A 19906-nucleotide genomic window follows, 5' to 3' on the forward strand; every position below is an offset into this window, starting at 1 on the left:
TAGGTGCACACCCCCTTTAAATCTTAACCCTCCACACTGTGGCGGTATAGCAGGTTTCCTGGTTGGTCAGTTATGGTGGATTAGTGCATCGTTACTTGTGATGTTTAGATTAGGAGGGAAATATCTGGTTGCTGTGGATGACATCACGGCTGCCCCGCCCCCGAGGAGCGCTCACTTCCTCATTCCTGTAAATATTCTCCGTGATCCGTTTTGTGTGTATTTATAGAATTACTTTCTACGTTTCCTTGTAATTGTTATAAAGGTCAATAAAGAGGAGGTTTCTAAGAGAGAGTGGTGCCTCGCGCCTCTGTGGGATTATTATAAGCCCGTCCTGGGGTTACCTGATATGATATATGGAGGAATGCCTCCCCCAGTGTAAATGATAAGAGCGGTAGATGTCCATGAGGCTGAGCGTACGTATATATAACGGCAAGATGACGTCTTATATCCCTTAGGGTCCATTCACACGTCTGTAGTGTATTGCTGATCCGCAATACACCCGGCCGGCACCCCCATAGAACTGCCTATTCTTGTCTGCAATTGCGGACAAGAATAGGACATGTTAAATTTTTTTCCGGAGCCACGGTCCGGAAGATCGGGGGTGCGCTCCGGCAATGCGAATGCGGACAGCACACGTCACATAGAGAATGAATGGGTCTGCACCCGTTCTGCAGTTTGCGGAACGGATGCAGACACATTCACGGACGTGTGAAGACCAGAAGTTTAACATGTCTTCTACATGCATGTCACCACCACTGACCAATCGGTGGCCTCAGAGGTGACCACGATCACTGCTGAGGCCTTTGGTTGACCAGCGGCAGAGCATGTCCATCTGGAGCGGAGCACCTGTGACACACTGATCCATAAACAGGGGAGACTCTGCTCCACCATGGATTGGTATAAAGCACCCTTGTCCTTTTTTAATTAAGCTCTTAGGCAGGTGAGGCATGTATAATTATTATTATTATAGCGCCATTCATTCCATGGCGCTGTACATATGATAAGCGGTGCACATACATAATACAGACAATTGCACTAAGCAGGAACAAGACGGGTTACAGACTGGTACAGAAGGAGAGAGGGCCCTGCCCGTGAGGCTTACAATCTACATGGTATGGGAGAAGGACACAGTAGGTGCGGGTGAAGCAGGTCATGGCGGTATAGCGGCAGCAGGGTCACTGGTTGTAGGCTTGTCTGAAGAGGTGGGTTTTCAGGTTTCTTTTGAAGGATTCCACTGTCGGTGAGGGTCTGATATGTTGGGGTAGCGAGTTCCAGAGTATGGGGGATGCACGGGAGAAATCCTGGAGGCGATTGTGGGAAGAGGTGATAAGAGGAGAGGAGAGGAGAGAAGGAGGTCTTGTGAGGACCGGAGAGTGCGTGTGGGGGTGTATCGGGAGGTCAGAGATGTAGGGAGGGGACAGGTTGTGGACGGCCTTGTATGTATTTGTTATTATGAAGTTTCACTGCATGAGGTGTGCAATATGAGGTTCTGCAGCAGCTGAGGTGGGTATTAGGAGGCTCTGCACCATCTGAGCTGTGTATCATGAGGTTCTGCAGCAGCTGAGGTGGGAGTGATGAGGTTCTGCAGCAGCTGAGCTGTGTAGTATGAGGTTCTGCAGCAGCTGTGATGGGTATTATGAGGTTCTGCAGCAGCTGTGATGGGTATTATAAGGTTCTGCGGCAGAGGTGTGTATTATGAGGTTCTGCAGCAGCTGAGCTGTGTAGTATGAGGTTCTGCAGCAGCTGAGCTGTGTAGTATGAGGTTCTGCAGCAGCTGTGATGGGTATTATAAGGTTCTGCAGCGGAGGTGTGTATTATGAGGTTCTGCAGCAGCTGTGATAGGTATTATAAGGTTCTGCGGCAGAGGTGTGTATTATGAGGTTCTGCAGCAGCTGTGATGGGTATTATGAGGTTCTGCAGCAGCTGTGATGGGTATTATAAGGTTCTGCAGCGGAGGTGTGTATTATGAGGTTCTGCAGCAGCTGTGATGGGTATTATAACGTTCTGCAGCTGAGGTGTGTATTAGGAGGTTCTGCAGCAGTTGAGGATTGTATTGTGAGGTTCTGCAGCAGCTCCAGTGAGCACGAGGTTCCACAGCAGCTGTGATTATGAGGTTCTGCAGCTGAGGAGGGTGTGATGAAGTTCTACAGCAGCTGAGGTGTGTAGTATGAGGTTCTGCAGCAGCTGAGGTGTGAGTGATGAGGTTCTGCAGCAGATGAGGTATGATGAAGGTTCAGGAACTGCTGAGGTGTGTATTATAGTGGTCTGGCAGCAGCTGAGGTGGATATAGTGAGGTTCTGCAGCAGCTCCAGTGGGTGTGATGAGGTTCCACAGCAGCTGTGATGGGTATGGGGAGGTTCTGCAGCAGCTGAGGTGTGTATTAGGAGGTTCTGCAGCAGCTGTGATGGGTATTATGAAGTTCTGCAGCTGAGGTGTGTATTAGGAGGTTCTGCAGCAGTTGAGGATTGTATTGTGAGGTTCTGCAGCAGCTCCAGTGAGCACGTGGAGGTTCCACAGCAGCTGTGATTATGAGGTTCTGCAGCTGAGGAGGGTGTGATGAAGTTCTGCAGCAGCTGAGGTGGGTATAGTGAAGTTCCGCAGCAGCTGAGGCATGTACTGTGAGGTTCTGCAGCATCTGCGATGGATTATTATACCTTCTGCTTTCTTGGATTTTCCCGAAACAACCAGCTGCAGTAAACCCCAGTGTGAATAAGGGCTTTTTCTCTCTCTACCATCAGAGGATGTGCCAAGTTGGTTCCTCCCCTAGATAAGCGGCGGCCCCTGAATCTGACAGCTGCTTATCTCGGTTCATGCTAAACATAGGTTATTGCTACAGAAGGACACATGTAATAAGACTATGAAGGTATAATTCATGAGAGATTTTGGTGGGGTTGCCCTTTAAGCTCCTGGCTATATTCGCTCACCCTTCAGCTGCGCCCCCATCGCTCCCTCCATACATTATGTTGCAGTAGTATTAGCGGCGTGCATATTACCGCCGTCCCCTCCGCGCTATGACAGTTATTGAACAGCTTTGTTGCCCGTTATTGGCACCGTCATCCTGTGGGCTCTTAGCCGGGGTGGGCACCGAGTTCGGGGCGTTGTGATCACTACCAGTTAAAGCAGTGACTTCCCACGCCATCTGCAATTTAGAACTGGCTCCGATCGCTGGCCATGTGTTGTTTGCATCATTAAAAAGTAGCCGCTTCATAAGCAACTGCGCCAACCTGGTGCCCAGGACCCGCTCCAACGGCGATGCATCCTGCCCGCTACTGCCAGTCGCTGCTCCATAAAATAAAATCATGATCCGCATTAAACATGTGCTGGGGGGGGGGGGCTCCTGCCAGACGAGCAGATGAGGCCGTTCCATCACATGCCTCAGCCAGGGGCTGTGCCCGCCACCTTCTCCAGTTTGGAGCGCGTCCTAATTGAGCTGCGCGCCAACTTTGTGCCGCCCTACAATGTAAATTGTAGCCTTAGGGTGAATTCACACGCGGCAGGTTTGTTGCAGAAATTTTTGTGAATGGGACTCGGAAAAACTCCACGCCCTGCCGCCAAAACAGCCACGTTCAGATGGAGGGAAGGGATCTAGTCGCAGAAATGTCAGCCAAAAAAACCTGCCATGTGTGAATTAACCCTTAATATGGCTCGTAGTGAGTGGAAGCTGAGATCTGTACCGCTTTATTACATATCTGTAGTGTGCTGTGGTGCTAATTGTACAATGGAGGTTGTTGCTGCCCTGCACCCCGGGTGCCTTTCCCTCTGCAGCCAGAACTAACATAGAGAGGAAAAGGGGGAATCGTTCAAACAGCTGCCCAAATCTCAGCATCCTGGATCACACCGAACAGCTACCCATGTGTTAGCTCTCCAGACCCCAGCAGACAACGCCCCATATCTGATCATCCTGGATCCTACTAAACAACTCCCCATATCTGATCATCCTGGACTCTCTTATACAACTCCCCATATCTGATCATCCTGGACCCTACCATACAACTCCCCGTATCTGATCATCCTGGACCCTACCATACAACTCCCCATATCTCATCATCCTGGACCCTACCATACAACTTCCCATATCTGATCATCCTGGACCCTACCATACAACTCCCCGTATCTGATCATCCTGGAACCTACCATACAACTCCCCGTATCTGATCATCCTGGACCCTACCATGCAACTCCCCGTATCTGATCATCCTGGACCCTACCATACAACTCCCCGTATCTGATCATCCTGGACCCTACCATACAACTCCCCGTATCTGATCATCCTGGACCCTACCATACAACTCCCCGTATCTCATCATCCTGGACCCTATCATACAACTCCCTGTATCTGATCATCCTGGACCCTACCATACAACTCCCCGTATCTGATCATCCTGGACCCTACCATACAACTCCCCGTATCTCATCATCCTGGACCCTATCATACAACTCCCCGTATCTGATCATCCTGGACCCTACCATACAACTCTCCGTATCTGATCATCCTGGATCCTACCATACAACTCTCCATATCTCAGCTTCCTGCACCACACAACTCCCTATAACTCTGCTTCTTTGAGCCTATCAAACAGTGAGTCATATATAAGCTTCCGTAAACCCAGCGTGTACATCTAAAGGTGTTGTCCCCCCCCCCCATGGGTTGTGTCTGGTACTGCAGCTCTATTGAGGTCAATGGGGCTGAGCTGCAGTAACACACACAACCTGTAGCCAGGTGGGGGCGCTGGTTCTGTTTTCCGTGATGAAGATGTTTGGGCGGGCTGTGCTTGGTCTCGGACAACTCCCATCATCCTCAGACTGAGGAGCACTATGGTAGACCTGAGAAGAGAAGGAGGGAATCACGTGGTGGGGGGACGAGCGGCGCCACACACCGATGTACGTACGAGAAGAAAGAGGCTCAGAAGCCGCCACATGAAAAGGAATCCGTTCCTCCCCGAACTGAATCGACTCCTACAAGGCGACTTCAAGACGACATTTCCACATAAAAGGCGGCGACTTCAGATGTCTGACAGAAGATCAGCGGCTCCCTCAGCGCAGGCGACGGCTGTGCCGGCGGAGAACTTGTGCGTTCCGTCACCGCGTCCTTTCATGTCGGCTGCAGACAAAGGCTGGCTCTACGTCTATTCCTCAGAGCTGAAATCAGAGCGCAGCCAGAAATTTGGACTGAGCCCTCACGTGGCCGTACATTGGGGCCCCTCAGACATCACACTGCTGAAGCGCCCGGCCTCCATGACGCCCCCGCAGATTACATATAGCATTCAGTGTGATTGTGTCTCCCAGAGAGTGCAATGGATGGACACTCTGCCCGTGCCTCCCAATCTCACACCATTGGGGGGTCTACTAAGAGGCCCCGGCTGCAACACTGTCCCTTCCCATGCTTTACACTTCTGCTCTTCTCCATGTAGGCACAGCTATGACCACTGGCTCCAGCTTACCTGCCCTGTCTATTGGAGTCTATGGTAGTCTGACTCCACCTACTCTCTCATTTGAGGCCCAGGCTGCAGCAGCACTGTCTCTTCCCATGCTTTACACTGCCGCTCTTCTCCATGTAGGCACAGCTATGACCAGTGACCATGTCTCATTACAGGCTGCTGCCGTGTAGCTCCCCTATGCTTTACACTGCAGCTCTGCCTGTTCTGTGTATGAGCACGAGCTCAGCAGGAAGTCACAACGCGCTAATTAAATTACAGAATAATTATATATGAGAAGTAATTAGACTTCTAATGAGTAAAAGAGGGCGGCTACACATGGGCGGAGGGGAGGGGCCTCAATAAGGGGGAGGAGCCTGAGGATTAAAGTCATGCAGCTTTTTTTTTCCCTTGAAAAATCACATCATCTGATCTACCTGAAAATAAGGGCTCATTCACACGACCGTGGTTTGGTTCTGCATTTTTTGCGGCTCGGGTGCGGACCCATTCACTTCAATGGGGCCGCAAAAGATTCGGACCGCTCTCCGTGTGCTGTCCGCATCCGTTGCTCCGTTCCGTGGCCCCGCAAAAATTATAGGTCGTGTCCTATTCTTGTCCGTTTTGCGGACAAGAATAGGCATTTCTGTAAAGGGCCGCCCGTTCTATTCCGCAAATTGCGGAAGGCACACGGGCGGCATCCGTGTTTTGCGGATCCGCAATTTGCAGACCGCAAAACAAGACACGGTTGTGTGAACAAGCCCTAAAACGTATGTGTTTTTAAAGGGGCGGTAACACTGCGGCTGACATTGGTCACCATGGCGACGCTCGCAGGTGTCGTGCCCCTTTAAGTGAGCATCCAGGCGGCGCGGCTTTGTTTGTGATAATTAAATGACTTGCGATTGATCGCGTCGCTGCAGAGGGAGAGTAGAACAAGTGTATCTGCATGTTCAGGCCGGGCCTGTGACAAACCCTACGGGAGGCGACCTCCGACCTCAGACTACAAGCGGAGCGCTTCCCAATGCATGCGAATGAGCTGGAGTCAGCCAAGCCGCCCCTCCTCCCGCCCCGCGCTATCCCCCGAGCCACTGGAGGGAACTAATATAATGGTGGAGAAATGCAGAGCGAGAAGAAGGAATATTAATCAGCGGCTCCGCATCTGACATCTACCTGCCCGCTGGAGCCCCCCTTATATCAGCAGGGGCCCCCCATGGATATATACATCCCCCCCCCCCCCCCCCAGGTCAGGTCAACGTACTGATATCTAATCACTGCAGCGTCCTCATCTGTCACTGCTAACAGCCCCGATACCGGATTATCGGACAGCCATAGAAAACGGCTACTGTATCTAATCATGTGATACTGTCTGCTGAGCTGTGTATCTAATCATGTGATACTGTCTGCTGAGCTGTGTATCTAATCCTATCCTGTGTGATACTGCCTGCTGAGCTGTGTATCTAATCCTATCCTGTGTGATACTGTCTGCTGAGCTGTGTATCTAATCCTGTCCTGTGTGATACTGTCTGCTGAGCTGTGTATCTAATCCCATCCTGTGTGATACTGTCTGCTGAGCTGTGTATCTAATCCTATCCTGTGTGATACTGACTGCTGAGCTGTGTATCTAATCCTATCCTGTGTGATACTGTCTGCTGAGCTGTGTATCTAATCCTGTCCTGTGTGATACTGTCTGCTGAGCTGTGTATCTAATCCTGTCCTGTGTGATACTGTCTGCTGAGCTGTGTATCTAATCATGTGATACTGTCTGCTGAGCTGTGTATCTAATCCTATCCTGTGTGATACTGCCTGCTGAGCTGTGTATCTAATCCTATCCTGTGTGATACTGTCTGCTGAGCTGTGTATCTAATCCTGTCCTGTGTGATACTGTCTGCTGAGCTGTGTATCTAATCCCGTCCTGTGTGATACTGTCTGCTGAGCTGTGTATCTAATCCTATCCTGTGTGATACTGACTGCTGAGCTGTGTATCTAATCCTATCCTGTGTGATACTGTCTGCTGAGCTGTGTATCTAATCCTATCCTGTGTGATACTGTCTGCTGAGCTGTGTATCTAATCCTGTCCTGTGTGATACTGTCTGCTGAGCTGTGTATCTAATCCTATCCTGTGTGATACTGTCTGCTGAGCTGTGTATCTAATCCTGTCCTGTGTGATACTGTCTGCTGAGCTGTGTATCTAATCCTATCCTGTGTGATACTGTCTGCTGAGCTGTGTATCTAATCCTATCCTGTGTGATACTGTCTGCTGAGCTGTGTATCTAATCCTATCCTGCGTGATACTGTCTGCTGAGCTGTGTATCTAATCCTATCCTGTGTGATACTGTCTGCTGAGCTGTGTATCTAATCCTATCCTGTGTGATACTGTCTGCTGAGCTGTGTATCTAATCCTATCCTGTGTGATACTGTCTGCTGAGTTGTGTATCTAATCCTATCCTGTGTGATACTGTCTGCTGAGCCGTGTATCTAATCCTATCCTGTGTGATACTGTCTGCTGAGCTGTGTATCTAATCCTATCCTGTGTGATACTGACTGCTGAGCTGTGTATCTAATCCTATCCTGTGTGATACTGACTGCTGAGCTGTGTATCTAAGCCCATCATGTGTGATACTGTCTGCTGAGCTGTGTATCTAATCCTATCCTGTGTGATACTGACTGCTGAGCTGTGTATCTAATCCTATCCTGTGTGATACTGTCTGCTGGGCTGTGTATCTAATCCTATCATGTGTGATACTGCCTGCTGGGCTGTGTATCTAATCCTATCATGTGTGATACTGCCTGCTGAGCTGTGTATCTAATCCTATCCTGTGTGATACTGTCTGCTGAGCTGTGTATCTAATCCTGTCCTGTGTGATACTGTCTGCTGAGCTGTGTATCTAATCCTGTCCTGTGTGATACTGTCTGCTGAGCTGTGTATCTAATCCTATCCTGTGTGATACTGTCTGCTGAGCTGTGTATCTAATCCTATCCTGTGTGATACCGTCTGCTGAACTGTGTATCTAATCCTATCCTGTGTGACACTATCTGCTGAGCTGTGTATCTAATCCTGTACCGTGTGATACTGAGCTGTGTATCTAATCCTGTACCGTGTGATACTGTGTGGCACGGTCGGTGTATCTGGCGGACCCCGTGTAGCGCTGTGCGTGTCGCCCCCGTGTTTCCTGCGCGGTTCACTCCATGACACGGATGGATCCACCCAGAGACGACCTGATGAGAGATCCTCTTTATTCTCCTGATGGGGGAGGCGCGAGCTCCCGCGTGTCTCAGGTGGGCGGCTGCGCACCCTCAGGTGTGATAACGCACCACCAGCTAAGGTCAGCAGATGGCGCTGTAGGTGCTGGCCGTGATTAGGGAGACTCCCCGGGGACGCGCTTTGGAAGGGGTTTCACGATGCAGCTTTCGATGAACTCGAAGACGGTGTGCGGGTCCTGATCAGCGTTAATGTGAACGACGTCTTGATAAAACTCCTCCAGCTCCTCCGCGCTGGCGTGATGCATGTCTAACCTCGTCTGAACCTTCTGCTCCGAGTCCACCGGGTTCTGCCGAAGACGCTGGTGCACCTCCACCCGGGGGGCCGGCTGGTATAGGCTGTGATACCTGGGTGATAACAGGCTGGTTATGGGTCAGCAGATAGAAAACAGCTTCACAATGAATCCGGCACCCAATAGTCCAGACATCCCACTAATCTGGACTGTACCAACTGTGGCCCCTGTGGACTATTACCGGATAGTCCCTGATGTGACGTCGCCATGCTGGAGACCATACATGGATGCCCCCCTGCAGTGCAAAGCCAATGTTCCTGTTATACCCATGGTAGGGTAAAGCCTGGCGCAAGATGCCCACAACAGGCTGTGACGGCCCAGGGTCCTACTGCTAGCCTTACCTTACTAGGGTCTGAATATGTCACAGATGATAATCACCACTCTGGGTGCGAACATAACCCAAAAAACATAACCTCTTCTGCAAGATGGAGACCAAGGAAGGCTACGAGCTTCGCCCGGCCCTGGAGAATCATAAGGCATCAGTGGCAGAGACCATGATCACTGGGAACCTACCTGTCCCCGGAGACGGGATCGGTCATACGAAGAGAGAGACGCTCTATAGCCACGTCATCTGGGATGTCCAGGAAGAAGACCCTGCCGGAAGAAGAGTGGAAGGGTAAAAATAAGAGAGAGGCTAGAAATGAAGCAGGAAACGGAGAGCGAGGCCAAAGATGGAAAGTGAGGTTAGAGAAGTATGAGGCCAGAGACGGAGAGCGAGGCCGGAGACGGAGAGCGAGGCCGGAGACGGAGAGCGAGGCCAGAGTTGGAAAGTGAGGTTAGAGAAGTATGAGGCCGGAGACGGAGAGCGAGGCCGGAGACGGAGAGCGAGGCCGGAGACGGAGAGCGAGGCCGGAGACGGAGAGCGAGGCCGGAGACGGAAAGTGAGGTTAGAGAAGTATGAGGCTAGAGACGGAGAGCGAGGCCAGAGATGGAAAGTGAGGTTAGAGAAGTATGAGGCCGGAGACGGAGAGCGAGGCCAGAGATGGAAAGTGAGGTTAGAGAAGTATGAGGCTAGAGACGGAGAGCGAGGCCGGAGACGGAGAGCGAGGCCAGAGATGGAAAGTGAGGTTAGAGAAGTATGAGGCCGGAGACGGAGAGCGAGGCCAGAGATGGAAAGTGAGGTTAGAGAAGTATGAGGCTAGAGACGGAGAGCGAGGCCGGAGACGGAGAGCGAGGCCAGAGAAGTATAAGGCCAGAGAAAAAGAGCGAGGCTGGAGATGGAGAGCAAGGCAAGAGATGGAAAGTGAGGTTAGAGAAGTATGAGGCCAGAGACGGAGAGCGAGGCCCGAGATGGAGAGCGAGGCCAAAGATGGAAAGTGAGGTTAGAGAAGTATGAGGCCAGAGACGGAGAGCGAGGCCAGAGACGGAGAGCGAGGCCAGAGACGGAGAGCGAGGCCAGAGACGGAGAGCGAGGCCAGAGACGGAGAGCGAGGCCAGAGAAGTATGAGGCTAGAGACGGAGAGCGAGGCCGGAGACGGAGAGCGAGGCCAGAGATGGAAAGTGAGGTTAGAGAAGTATGAGGCTAGAGACGGAGAGCGAGGCCGGAGACGGAGAGCGAGGCCAGAGAAGTATAAGGCCAGAGAAAAAGAGCGAGGCTGGAGATGGAGAGCAAGGCAAGAGATGGAAAGTGAGGTTAGAGAAGTATGAGGCCAGAGACGGAGAGCGAGGCCCGAGATGGAGAGCGAGGCCAGAGATGGAAAGTGAGGTTAGAGAAGTATGAGGCCGGAGACGGAGAGCGAGGCCGGAGACGGAAAGTGAGGTTAGAGAAGTATGAGGCCGGAGACGGAGAGCGAGGCCAGAGATGGAAAGTGAGGTTAGAGAAGTATGAGGCTAGAGACTGAGAGCGAGGCCGGAGACGGAGAGCGAGGCCAGAGATGGAAAGTGAGGTTAGAGAAGTATGAGGCCGGAGACGGAGAGCGAGGCCGGAGACGGAGAGCGAGGCCAGAGATGGAAAGTGAGGTTAGAGAAGTATGAGGCCGGAGACGGAGAGCGAGGCCGGAGACGGAGAGCGAGGCCAGAGATGGAAAGTGAGGTTAGAGAAGTATGAGGCCGGAGACGGAGAGCGAGGCCAGAGATGGAAAGTGAGGTTAGAGAAGTATGAGGCCATAGACGGAGAGCGAGGCCCGAGATGGAGAGCGAGGCCAAAGATGGAAAGTGAGGTTAGAGAAGTATGAGGCCAGAGACGGAGAGCGAGGCCGGAGACGGAGAGCGAGGCCAGAGATGGAAAGTGAGGTTAGAGAAGTATGAGGCCGGAGACGGAGAGCGAGGCCAGAGATGGAAAGTGAGGTTAGAGAAGTATGAGGCTAGAGACGGAGAGCGAGGCCGGAGACGGAGAGCGAGGCCAGAGATGGAAAGTGAGGTTAGAGAAGTATGAGGCCGGAGACGGAGAGCGAGGCCAGAGAAGTATAAGGCCAGAGAAAAAGAGCGAGGCAAGAGATGGAAAGTGAGGTTAGAGAAGTATGAGGCCCGAGACGGAGAGCGAGGCCAGGGAAAGGTGATGTTAGAAATTTTCGAATTCATATAGGGCCAGATTTATCATTCCTCTGACGGCTCACTCCACTTTCACATATGGCTAAAGTCAGTTTTAGCCAAGTCAGATTTATGATCGGCCCTTTAAGACTGTAATAAATGTGGTTTGACGGTAGCAGTTTATCCGTCAGTAAGCAGCTTTACAAAAGTCGCACGTCTTTACGAAAAAGTCGCACGCTTTTATGAAAAAGTCGCATGTTCTATTAAAAAGTCTCATAAGATAAGCATGGTCCTCACTGGAGTGAAATTGGGACTTTTTTGCGACTTTTTTAAATAGTCCCAATAGTAAATCTGTCTAGAGATTCATTTACATAAGAAAACACGCCCACTTTCAGAAAACTGGCGAGCATAGTGCAGAGCAGAAAAAAGTCGCAAATTTGTGCGGAGTTTTAGCGTTTGGGACTTTTTCACTCCATTATTCTGACCTGAGCTAATGATAAATCTGGCCCATAGTATTTAAACTTTTGACTGACAATCCAGAGTCTCTGATTATCCGGCCTCTATTAGACTGTAATATCCTGCGCCTCCCTCCAGCTCGTCAGGGGGGCCGCCCCTCTCCTCCTTCCTATGGAGGATGATGGGTGGGATTGTCCAGGGCCAGTCTTCCTCTACAGTCTGCCCGAACGCTGTGAGATGACACTTTAATGGAGCTGTCTATTTGTGCATTCATTCTCTCACCACTTTCAAGACCTCTTGCTTGCTGTCAGTGACTGGAAATATCACTGTTGACATTCAGAGGCTGAATGGCTGCCCTAGTCCTGCTTACACAGCCTTCAGGTAATGTACCCCACTGCACGCCGATATATGTGTGTTCAAATCCTCCCGCCATATACCTCTGCTCACAGAGAATTGCCTGCACTGATACACTGTAACAAACCCAGCAGTTGTGTTTGGGGTCATTTATTAAGACCGACTTCCAGTCTCCCCCCTTTTTTTTTTTTTAGACCTGGCCTGAGCGGGAAAACGTTGCAGATTTGGCCGCCAATCCCCTTTGCGACTGAACCTGTGATCTATATCTATTAATAAATGACCCCCAAATGTTTCCATTTGCTGACGGCAAGCAGAGATCTTGCAGAACTTTTCATTATGCAATGAATAAAGGGAGATATTTTTTTTTTAAAAAAGGTTAAAAGGGGGGCAGTTTAAAAGATATTTCCCGTACCTCCTGACATCTGTATCCCATTGAAACTGAAGTATCTCAGCGTCGTCATCTATTATGAGCGGAATTAGGATTTCCCGCCACCCCCCCAAAAAAATAAAAAATAAAAACCCCCGACAATCATGAGTGTAAATGTAATTTAAAAAGAAAAAAATTCCCCCTGAATATTTTATGTGCGTTTGTCACAAAACAGAAATAATAACGACGATACTGAGCGATTAGAATTAATATTTATGCGACCTGTAATGAAATATTCATGGGGACAGAGAGGGGGGGAATCGGGGGGGGGGGGGGACGGGGGACGGGGTTTAATATACACCCGGCTCGCTTTACTGCCTGGCTTGATGTATAAAGATAGTCAGACAAGACGCGGCAGGAAGCTGTCACTCATCCTTTGAATTGGGGGGGGGCAACCTGCTGCCGGTGACAGCGCACAGATTGAGTTTCCGACACAGATGTTCAAAAAATAGAGAAAAAAAAAATGGAGAAAAAAAAATAAAAAATGTTAAAAAAAAAAAAAAAAAAATTCCCTCCCCTTTTTTAAATTTCCTTTCCCCTCATTTCATAGCCCGGGGGCTGACAGTGCGAGCGCGCTCCTTCCATCTCCCCTTCCATCAGCTGAAATTAAGGAATTAATGAGCGCGATATCGACTTTACAGCGCGCCCTCGCAATGTTTACAAGTTATTAAATTATAATGCGGCCGGCTGTATAATTTATCAGCCAATTAAAGGAAGTGTTAGTTGATTTGATGGAATGAGGACCTACAAAATGCATTTAACTAATAGAGAACTGCAGGCTTCCCTGCCACGGGCTCCGAGCGTCTTGGATTACGCGGCTAATTGCTTGACTTTATGGCGCTGTCACCGATAGCCATGCATATTTCATCGCCCTCAAATACTTCAATTGTGTGTGCGTGTTGCTGCTGTAATATGTAGAGGATCGGCCAAACTTCGGTGTAGTTAAAGTGCTCGTCCCACATAAGGGGCCGTGGGCTGCCGGGGCAGGAGAGCGCGAGGCGGCGGCGGCGAGGGGAGGGGGCGATGCGACGTCCTCCTGCCTTCATTATACCGGAGGGGTAACACAAAGCCACCGTGTTAAATGTCACCAGGCAATTACATGATTAAAAGGTACCAGCATACGACAGTCTTTTGTCTTACATCTCGTTGACACTCACTGCGCCAGATGACTTCACAGGGTGGTGGGGGGGGGGGGGGGGGGAGCGTTTTTAGAGAAAATAAATTATTAACCCCTTGGGAGGAGGTCAGGAGATTATTACAGCAAATGAGCTACAAATCATTATAATCAAATATAGAAAAGACACAATAGGCATAAATATATACATCTACATCTGCAGGTACCTGCTGGAATGTACTATGTATACAAAGGAATCTGTCAGAATGGGGACTATAATACTGCCCCTGTATACAAGAATATAACTGCTATAATACTGCCCCTGTATACAAGAATATAACTGCTATAATACTGCCCCTGTATACAAGAATATAACTGCTATAATACTGCCCCTGTATACAGGAATATAACTACTATAATACCGCTCCTATGTACAAGAATATAACTACTATAATACTGCCCCCTATGTACCAGAATATAACTACTATAATACTGCTCCTATGTACAAGAATATAACTACTATAATACTGCCTCCTATGTACAGGAATATAACTACTATAATACTGCCTCCTATGTACAAGAATATAACTGCTATAATACTGCCCCTGTATACAATGAATATAACTGCTATAATACTGCCCCTGTATACAGGAATATAACTACTATAATACTGCTCCTATGTACAAGAATATAACTACTATAATACTGCTCCTATGTACAAGAATATAACTACTATAATACTGCCTCCTATGTACAAGAATATAACTGCTATAATACTGCTCCTATGTACAAGAATATAACTACTATAATACTGCTCCTATGTACAAGAATATAACTACTATAATACTGCCTCCTATGTACAAGAATATAACTACTATAATACTGCTCCTATGTACAAGAATATAACTACTATAATACTGCCTCCTATGTACAAGAATATAACTACTATAATACTGCTCCTATGTACAAGAATATAACTACTATAATACTGCCTCCTATGTACAAGACTATAACTACTATAATACTGCCTCCTATGTACAAGAATATAACTACTATAATACTGCTCCTATGTACAAGAATATAACTACTATAATACTGCTCCTATGTACAAGAATATAACTACTATAATACTGCCTCCTATGTACAAGAATATAACTACTATAATACTGCTCCTATGTACAAGAATATAACTGCTATAATACTGCCTCCTATGTACAAGAATATAACTACTATAATACTGTCTCCTATGTACAAGAATATAACTGCTATAATACTGCTCCTATGTACAAGAATATAACTACTATAATACTGCTCCTATGTACAGGAATATAACTACTATAATACTGCTCCTATGTACAAGAATATAACTACTATAATACTGCTCTTATGTACAGGAATATAACTACTATAATACTGCCTCCTATGTACAAGAATATAACTACTATAATACTGCTCCTATGTACAAGAATATAACTACTATAATACAGCCTCCTATGTACAAGAATATAACTACTATAATACTGCTCCTATGTACAAGAACATAACTACTATAATACTGCTCCTATGTACAAGAATATAACTACTATAATACTGCTCCTATGTACAAGAATATAACTACTATAATACTGCTCCTATGTACTAGAATATAACTACTATGATACTGCCTCCTATGTACAAGAATATAACTACTATAATACTGCTCCTATGTACAAGAATATAACTACTATAATACTGCTCCTATATACAAGAATATAACTACTATAATACTGCTCCTATGTACAAGAATATAACTACTATAATACTGCCTCCTATGTACAAGAATATAACTACTATAATACTGCTCCTATGTACATGAATATAACTACTATAATACTGCCTCCTATGTACAAGAATATAACTGCTATAATACTGCCTCCTATGTACAAGAATATAACTGCTATAATACTGCCTCCTATGTACAAGAATATAACTACTATAATACTGCTCCTATGTACAAGAATATAACTACTATAATACTGCCTCCTATGTACATGAATATAACTACTATAATACTGCTCCTATGTACAAGAATATAACTACTATAATACTGCTCCTATGTACAAGAATATAACTACTATAATACTGCTACTATGTACATGAATATAACTACTATAATAATGCTCCTATGTACAAGAATATAACTACTATAATACTGCCTCCTATGTACAAGAATATAACTACTATAATACTGCTCCTATGTACAAGACTATAACTACTATAATACTGCTCCTATGTACAAGAATATAACTACTATAATACTGCTCCTATGTACAAGAATATAACTACTATAATACTGCTCCTATATGCAAGAATATAACTACTATAATACTGCTCCTATGTGCAAGAATATAACTACTATAATACTGCCTCCTATGTACAAGAATATAACTACTATAATACTGCTCCTATGTACAAGAATATTACTACTATAATACTGCTCCTATGTACAGGAATATAACTACTATAATACTGCCTCCTATGTACAAGAATATAACTACTATAATACTGCTCCTATGTACAAGAATATAACTACTATAATACTGCTCCTATGTACAGGAATATAACTACTATAATACCGCCTCCTATGGTCCTGTGTCTATGCCCACCCCTCTATAAATATGACGGCATATGGCAGTATAGGTTTTTCGGAGCGGTTTAGCGGATCTGATCCTGGAAGACAAGACCTGTTTTCGCTACCATTAGACTGACGAGACGCAGCGTCCGTCCTGTGGGCTGTTCGCCCCGCGCCGCGGTAAGACTAGATCGGGGGAGCAGTTGTCCCTTTATAATTAATTACCGGCTACAATTAGCGGCGTTATCTCAGCTTTCATTAAGAGCAGATAGAGAGAAGGGGAGGGCGCAGCATAGAGAGGTCTGACAAGGTGGGTAACGAGATAGCAGTTAATTAATAAAGCTGTCAGGTGAGTGGTCTCGTCTCCCGTCATCGTTATCCTTTCCGTAATGAAATCTCGCTATCTGGAGCGGCGTCCGCCCTGGAGCTACCAAGTCAATTAACTTAATGCTATGCAAATGAGCCCCTTCCCCTCGTTATTAGCTCCGAGCCGGCGATCGTTAATGCTGTAATTGGCCCTTCAGCGGGGTAATTAGACATGACTTTTTCCATTAGACTTACAAGCCTAATTATTGTTGATGGGGGCGTCCCCCCGGTGCGCCAGGCGGTGAGGGGCAGCTGGCTACGGCAAATATAGACAAAACTGTGAGGTCACGCCGCGGGGGAATGATGTGCCGCTTGCTGGAAATTCTGCTATCCATGCAGGAGGCGGAGCCAGCGAGCAGACGCTGCATTCCTGTGGATCAGAATCCAATAGTCTGGAAGGAGACGCTCTAAACGCGTCAGCGAACCGGAATTATAATCCGTAAGATCGGGCTGCTGGAGTTCAACATGATGTATCTGGCAGCAGGTCATCCTCCTCACACATGCATGCTCAACCGAGTCAACCTGACAGAGCTATAGATAGTGGAGGGGGTGTGACCCCCCACCACCCACCAGCACAGAGTATTTCAGGAGAGGGGCAGGCTGATCATCTGGAGCGGCCCTGACCCATGTGATGGTGAGCACAACATGACATATCTGGCAGCAGGTCGTCCTCCTCAAACATGCATGCTCAGCCGAGTCAACCTGACAGAGCTAAAGACAGCGGAGGGGGTGTGACCCCCCCCACCACCCAGCAGCACAGAGTATTTCAGGAGAGGGGCAGGCTGATCATCTGGAGCGGCCCTGACCCATGTGATGGTGAGCACAACATGACGTATCTGGCAGCAGGTCATCCTCCTCACACATGCATGCTCAGCCGAGTCAACCTGACAGAGCTATAGATAGTGGAGGGGCTGTGACCCCCCACCACCCACCAGCACAGAGTATTTCAGGAGAGGGGCAGGCTGATCATCTGGAGCGGCCCTGACCCATGTGATGGTGAGCACAACATGACGTATCTGGCAGCAGGTCATCCTCCTCACACATGCATGCTCAGCCGAGTCAACCTGACAGGGCTATAGGTAGCGGAGGGGGTGTGACCCCCCCCACCACCCAGCAGCACAGAGTATTTCAGGAGAGGGGCAGGCTGATCTGGAGCGGCCCTGACCCATGTGATGGTGAGCACAACATGACGTATCTGGCAGCAGGTCATCCTCCTCACACATGCATGCTCAGCCGAGTCAACCTGACAGAGCTATAGACAGCAGAGGGGGTGTGACCACCCAGCAGCACAGAGTATTTTAGGAGAGGGGCAGGCTGATCATCTGGAGCGGCCCTGACCCATGTGATGGTGAGGTTAGGGTGCGGAGGAATTTAGAGAAGTAGTCGGTCTCAGTTACAAGCAGCACAGAGTGTTTCAGGAGTAACCAGTCCACTGTTGAGACATGTCACTATAGCAGGTGCAAAATGATGCATGTTACGCCCCACCCCTTTTAATTCCGGCCACAAACCCTGGACTATTCTCTACACTGCCCGTGCAGTGGTACTTGCCACAGTGCCCCTCTATTAACACTACTGTCTACCAGGAAGTCACATGTGAGCAGCCAATCATCTCCAGTGTGAACCCTGCTCTATAACAGATGACTCTATAATCGTACAGCGGGCGGTCAGGGGCCCAGATACCTGCGAGTGCCCTGCTCTATAACAGATATCTTCATGGAGCAGAGCTGCAGTGTAAAGCATGGAGGGGAGACAGCAATAGCTTAAGAAAGAAGGTGTCTATATCTGACTCTTATCAGACTATGCAGCTAAGATGTAGTCACTGACCATAGTTGCGTGTTAATGGAGCAGAGATGCAGTGTAAAGCAAAAGAGAGTGACAGAACAAAAGGCTGATAAAAAGCTAATCTGTGCTGCATCCGGGGTTTTCACGGACCCATAGACTATAATGGACGTGATGGATCCGTGAACACGGACAAAATAGAGCGTGCATCAGTGCTGAAAACACGGACCCACAGACCGCGCTAAAACACTGATGTGTGAATACACACATTAAAATGAATGAGTGTGCTGTGAATGAGGCTGTAGTCACTGATTATAGCTGAGCAGAGCTGCAGTGTAAAGCAGGAGAGAATGACAAAACAACAGAACGAGTCCTGATAAAGAGCCAATCTAAAGAGGCAATGCTGCAGTGTAAAGCATGGAGGATAGACAAAGCAAGAGCTTGAGGATTTTATACTATGTCTGACTAATAATATACTGACGTTATGCTAGAGTCACGGATCATAGCTGTGTCCTAATGGAGTAGCGCTGCAGTGTAAAGCATGGAGGAGAGACAAAGCATCAGCTTGAGGATTTTGTACTAAACTCGATTCCAAATAGAGAATGCAGCTAAGATGGAGTCACTGATCATGGCTGTGTAATCATGGAGCTGAGCTGCAGTGTAAAGTATGTAGGAATGACACAGCCTTAGTCTCTGACCATAGCTGTGTCCACAAAAAACATCCAACACTGAAGACATGACTTCTGATAAGAGCAGAGGTCCGTGTATTCCGGTGTGTACAGGGAGAGGTGATGGATCCAGCAGGACAGGCAGGGGCATGCTGGGACGTGTAGTGCATGCAGGTATGTGGCAGCAGGTCCGTGGATCCTTCCCCAGGGGTGGCTGTGAGTGATATCACGCGTGATCGCTGTGATGGGTTTTCGACCCGTGTCCCTGTTGACTTAACCTCTATGGAGCGGCCTGCGCTCATCTACACGCCTCCAGTAGTCACGGCGTCGGCTCTGCTGCATCTGCAGCTCCCCGGCTTCCTCCAGGGGCCGTCACGCGCGCTCGCCAGAAAACATTTATTCGACTTTGTCAATACCAATTTCCAGGGTAAATATGTCTTGTCGCTCTGCCGGCGCCGAGGACCGCGGTTATTAACAGGGATGCCGATCCGGATGCAGAAACCGCCAGACCCCGGGCTGATCAACCCCATCACAAACCCCAGGGGACTCCCGCCCCTTTAAGAGAACTGCATTACACTTTTTCTAATTGTAGTTCTCACTGGGGTGCACGGCCCACTGCTGCACAGCATGCTGGCACTTGTAGTACGCCCACGCTATCTCTGAGCCGTAAGATCCTGTAGGGTTGAGACACTGGTGGGAT

The 19906-nt window shown here is 48.3% G+C and overlaps 1 protein-coding gene across 1 annotated transcript in view; it reads right to left on the minus strand.

Moving 5' to 3' along the window:
- Positions 1-8648: 8648 nt before the first annotated feature.
- The window catches only part of AK8 (adenylate kinase 8), a 67310-nt gene continuing 56052 nt past the window's right edge, over positions 8649-19906 (minus strand). Inside the window, exons 12-13 of the mRNA XM_040442780.1 lie at positions 9476-9556; positions 8649-9017 (exon numbers count right to left, since the gene is read on the minus strand). Of these exons, the coding sequence (XP_040298714.1) occupies positions 8768-9017; positions 9476-9556 (331 nt within the window). The 3' untranslated portion in view covers positions 8649-8767. The remainder of the gene's footprint in view (positions 9018-9475; positions 9557-19906) is intronic.

The sequence above is a fragment of the Bufo bufo genome, chromosome 8 (genome assembly GCF_905171765.1).
Source record: "Bufo bufo chromosome 8, aBufBuf1.1, whole genome shotgun sequence".
NCBI classification, from domain to species: Eukaryota; Metazoa; Chordata; class Amphibia; order Anura; family Bufonidae; genus Bufo; species Bufo bufo.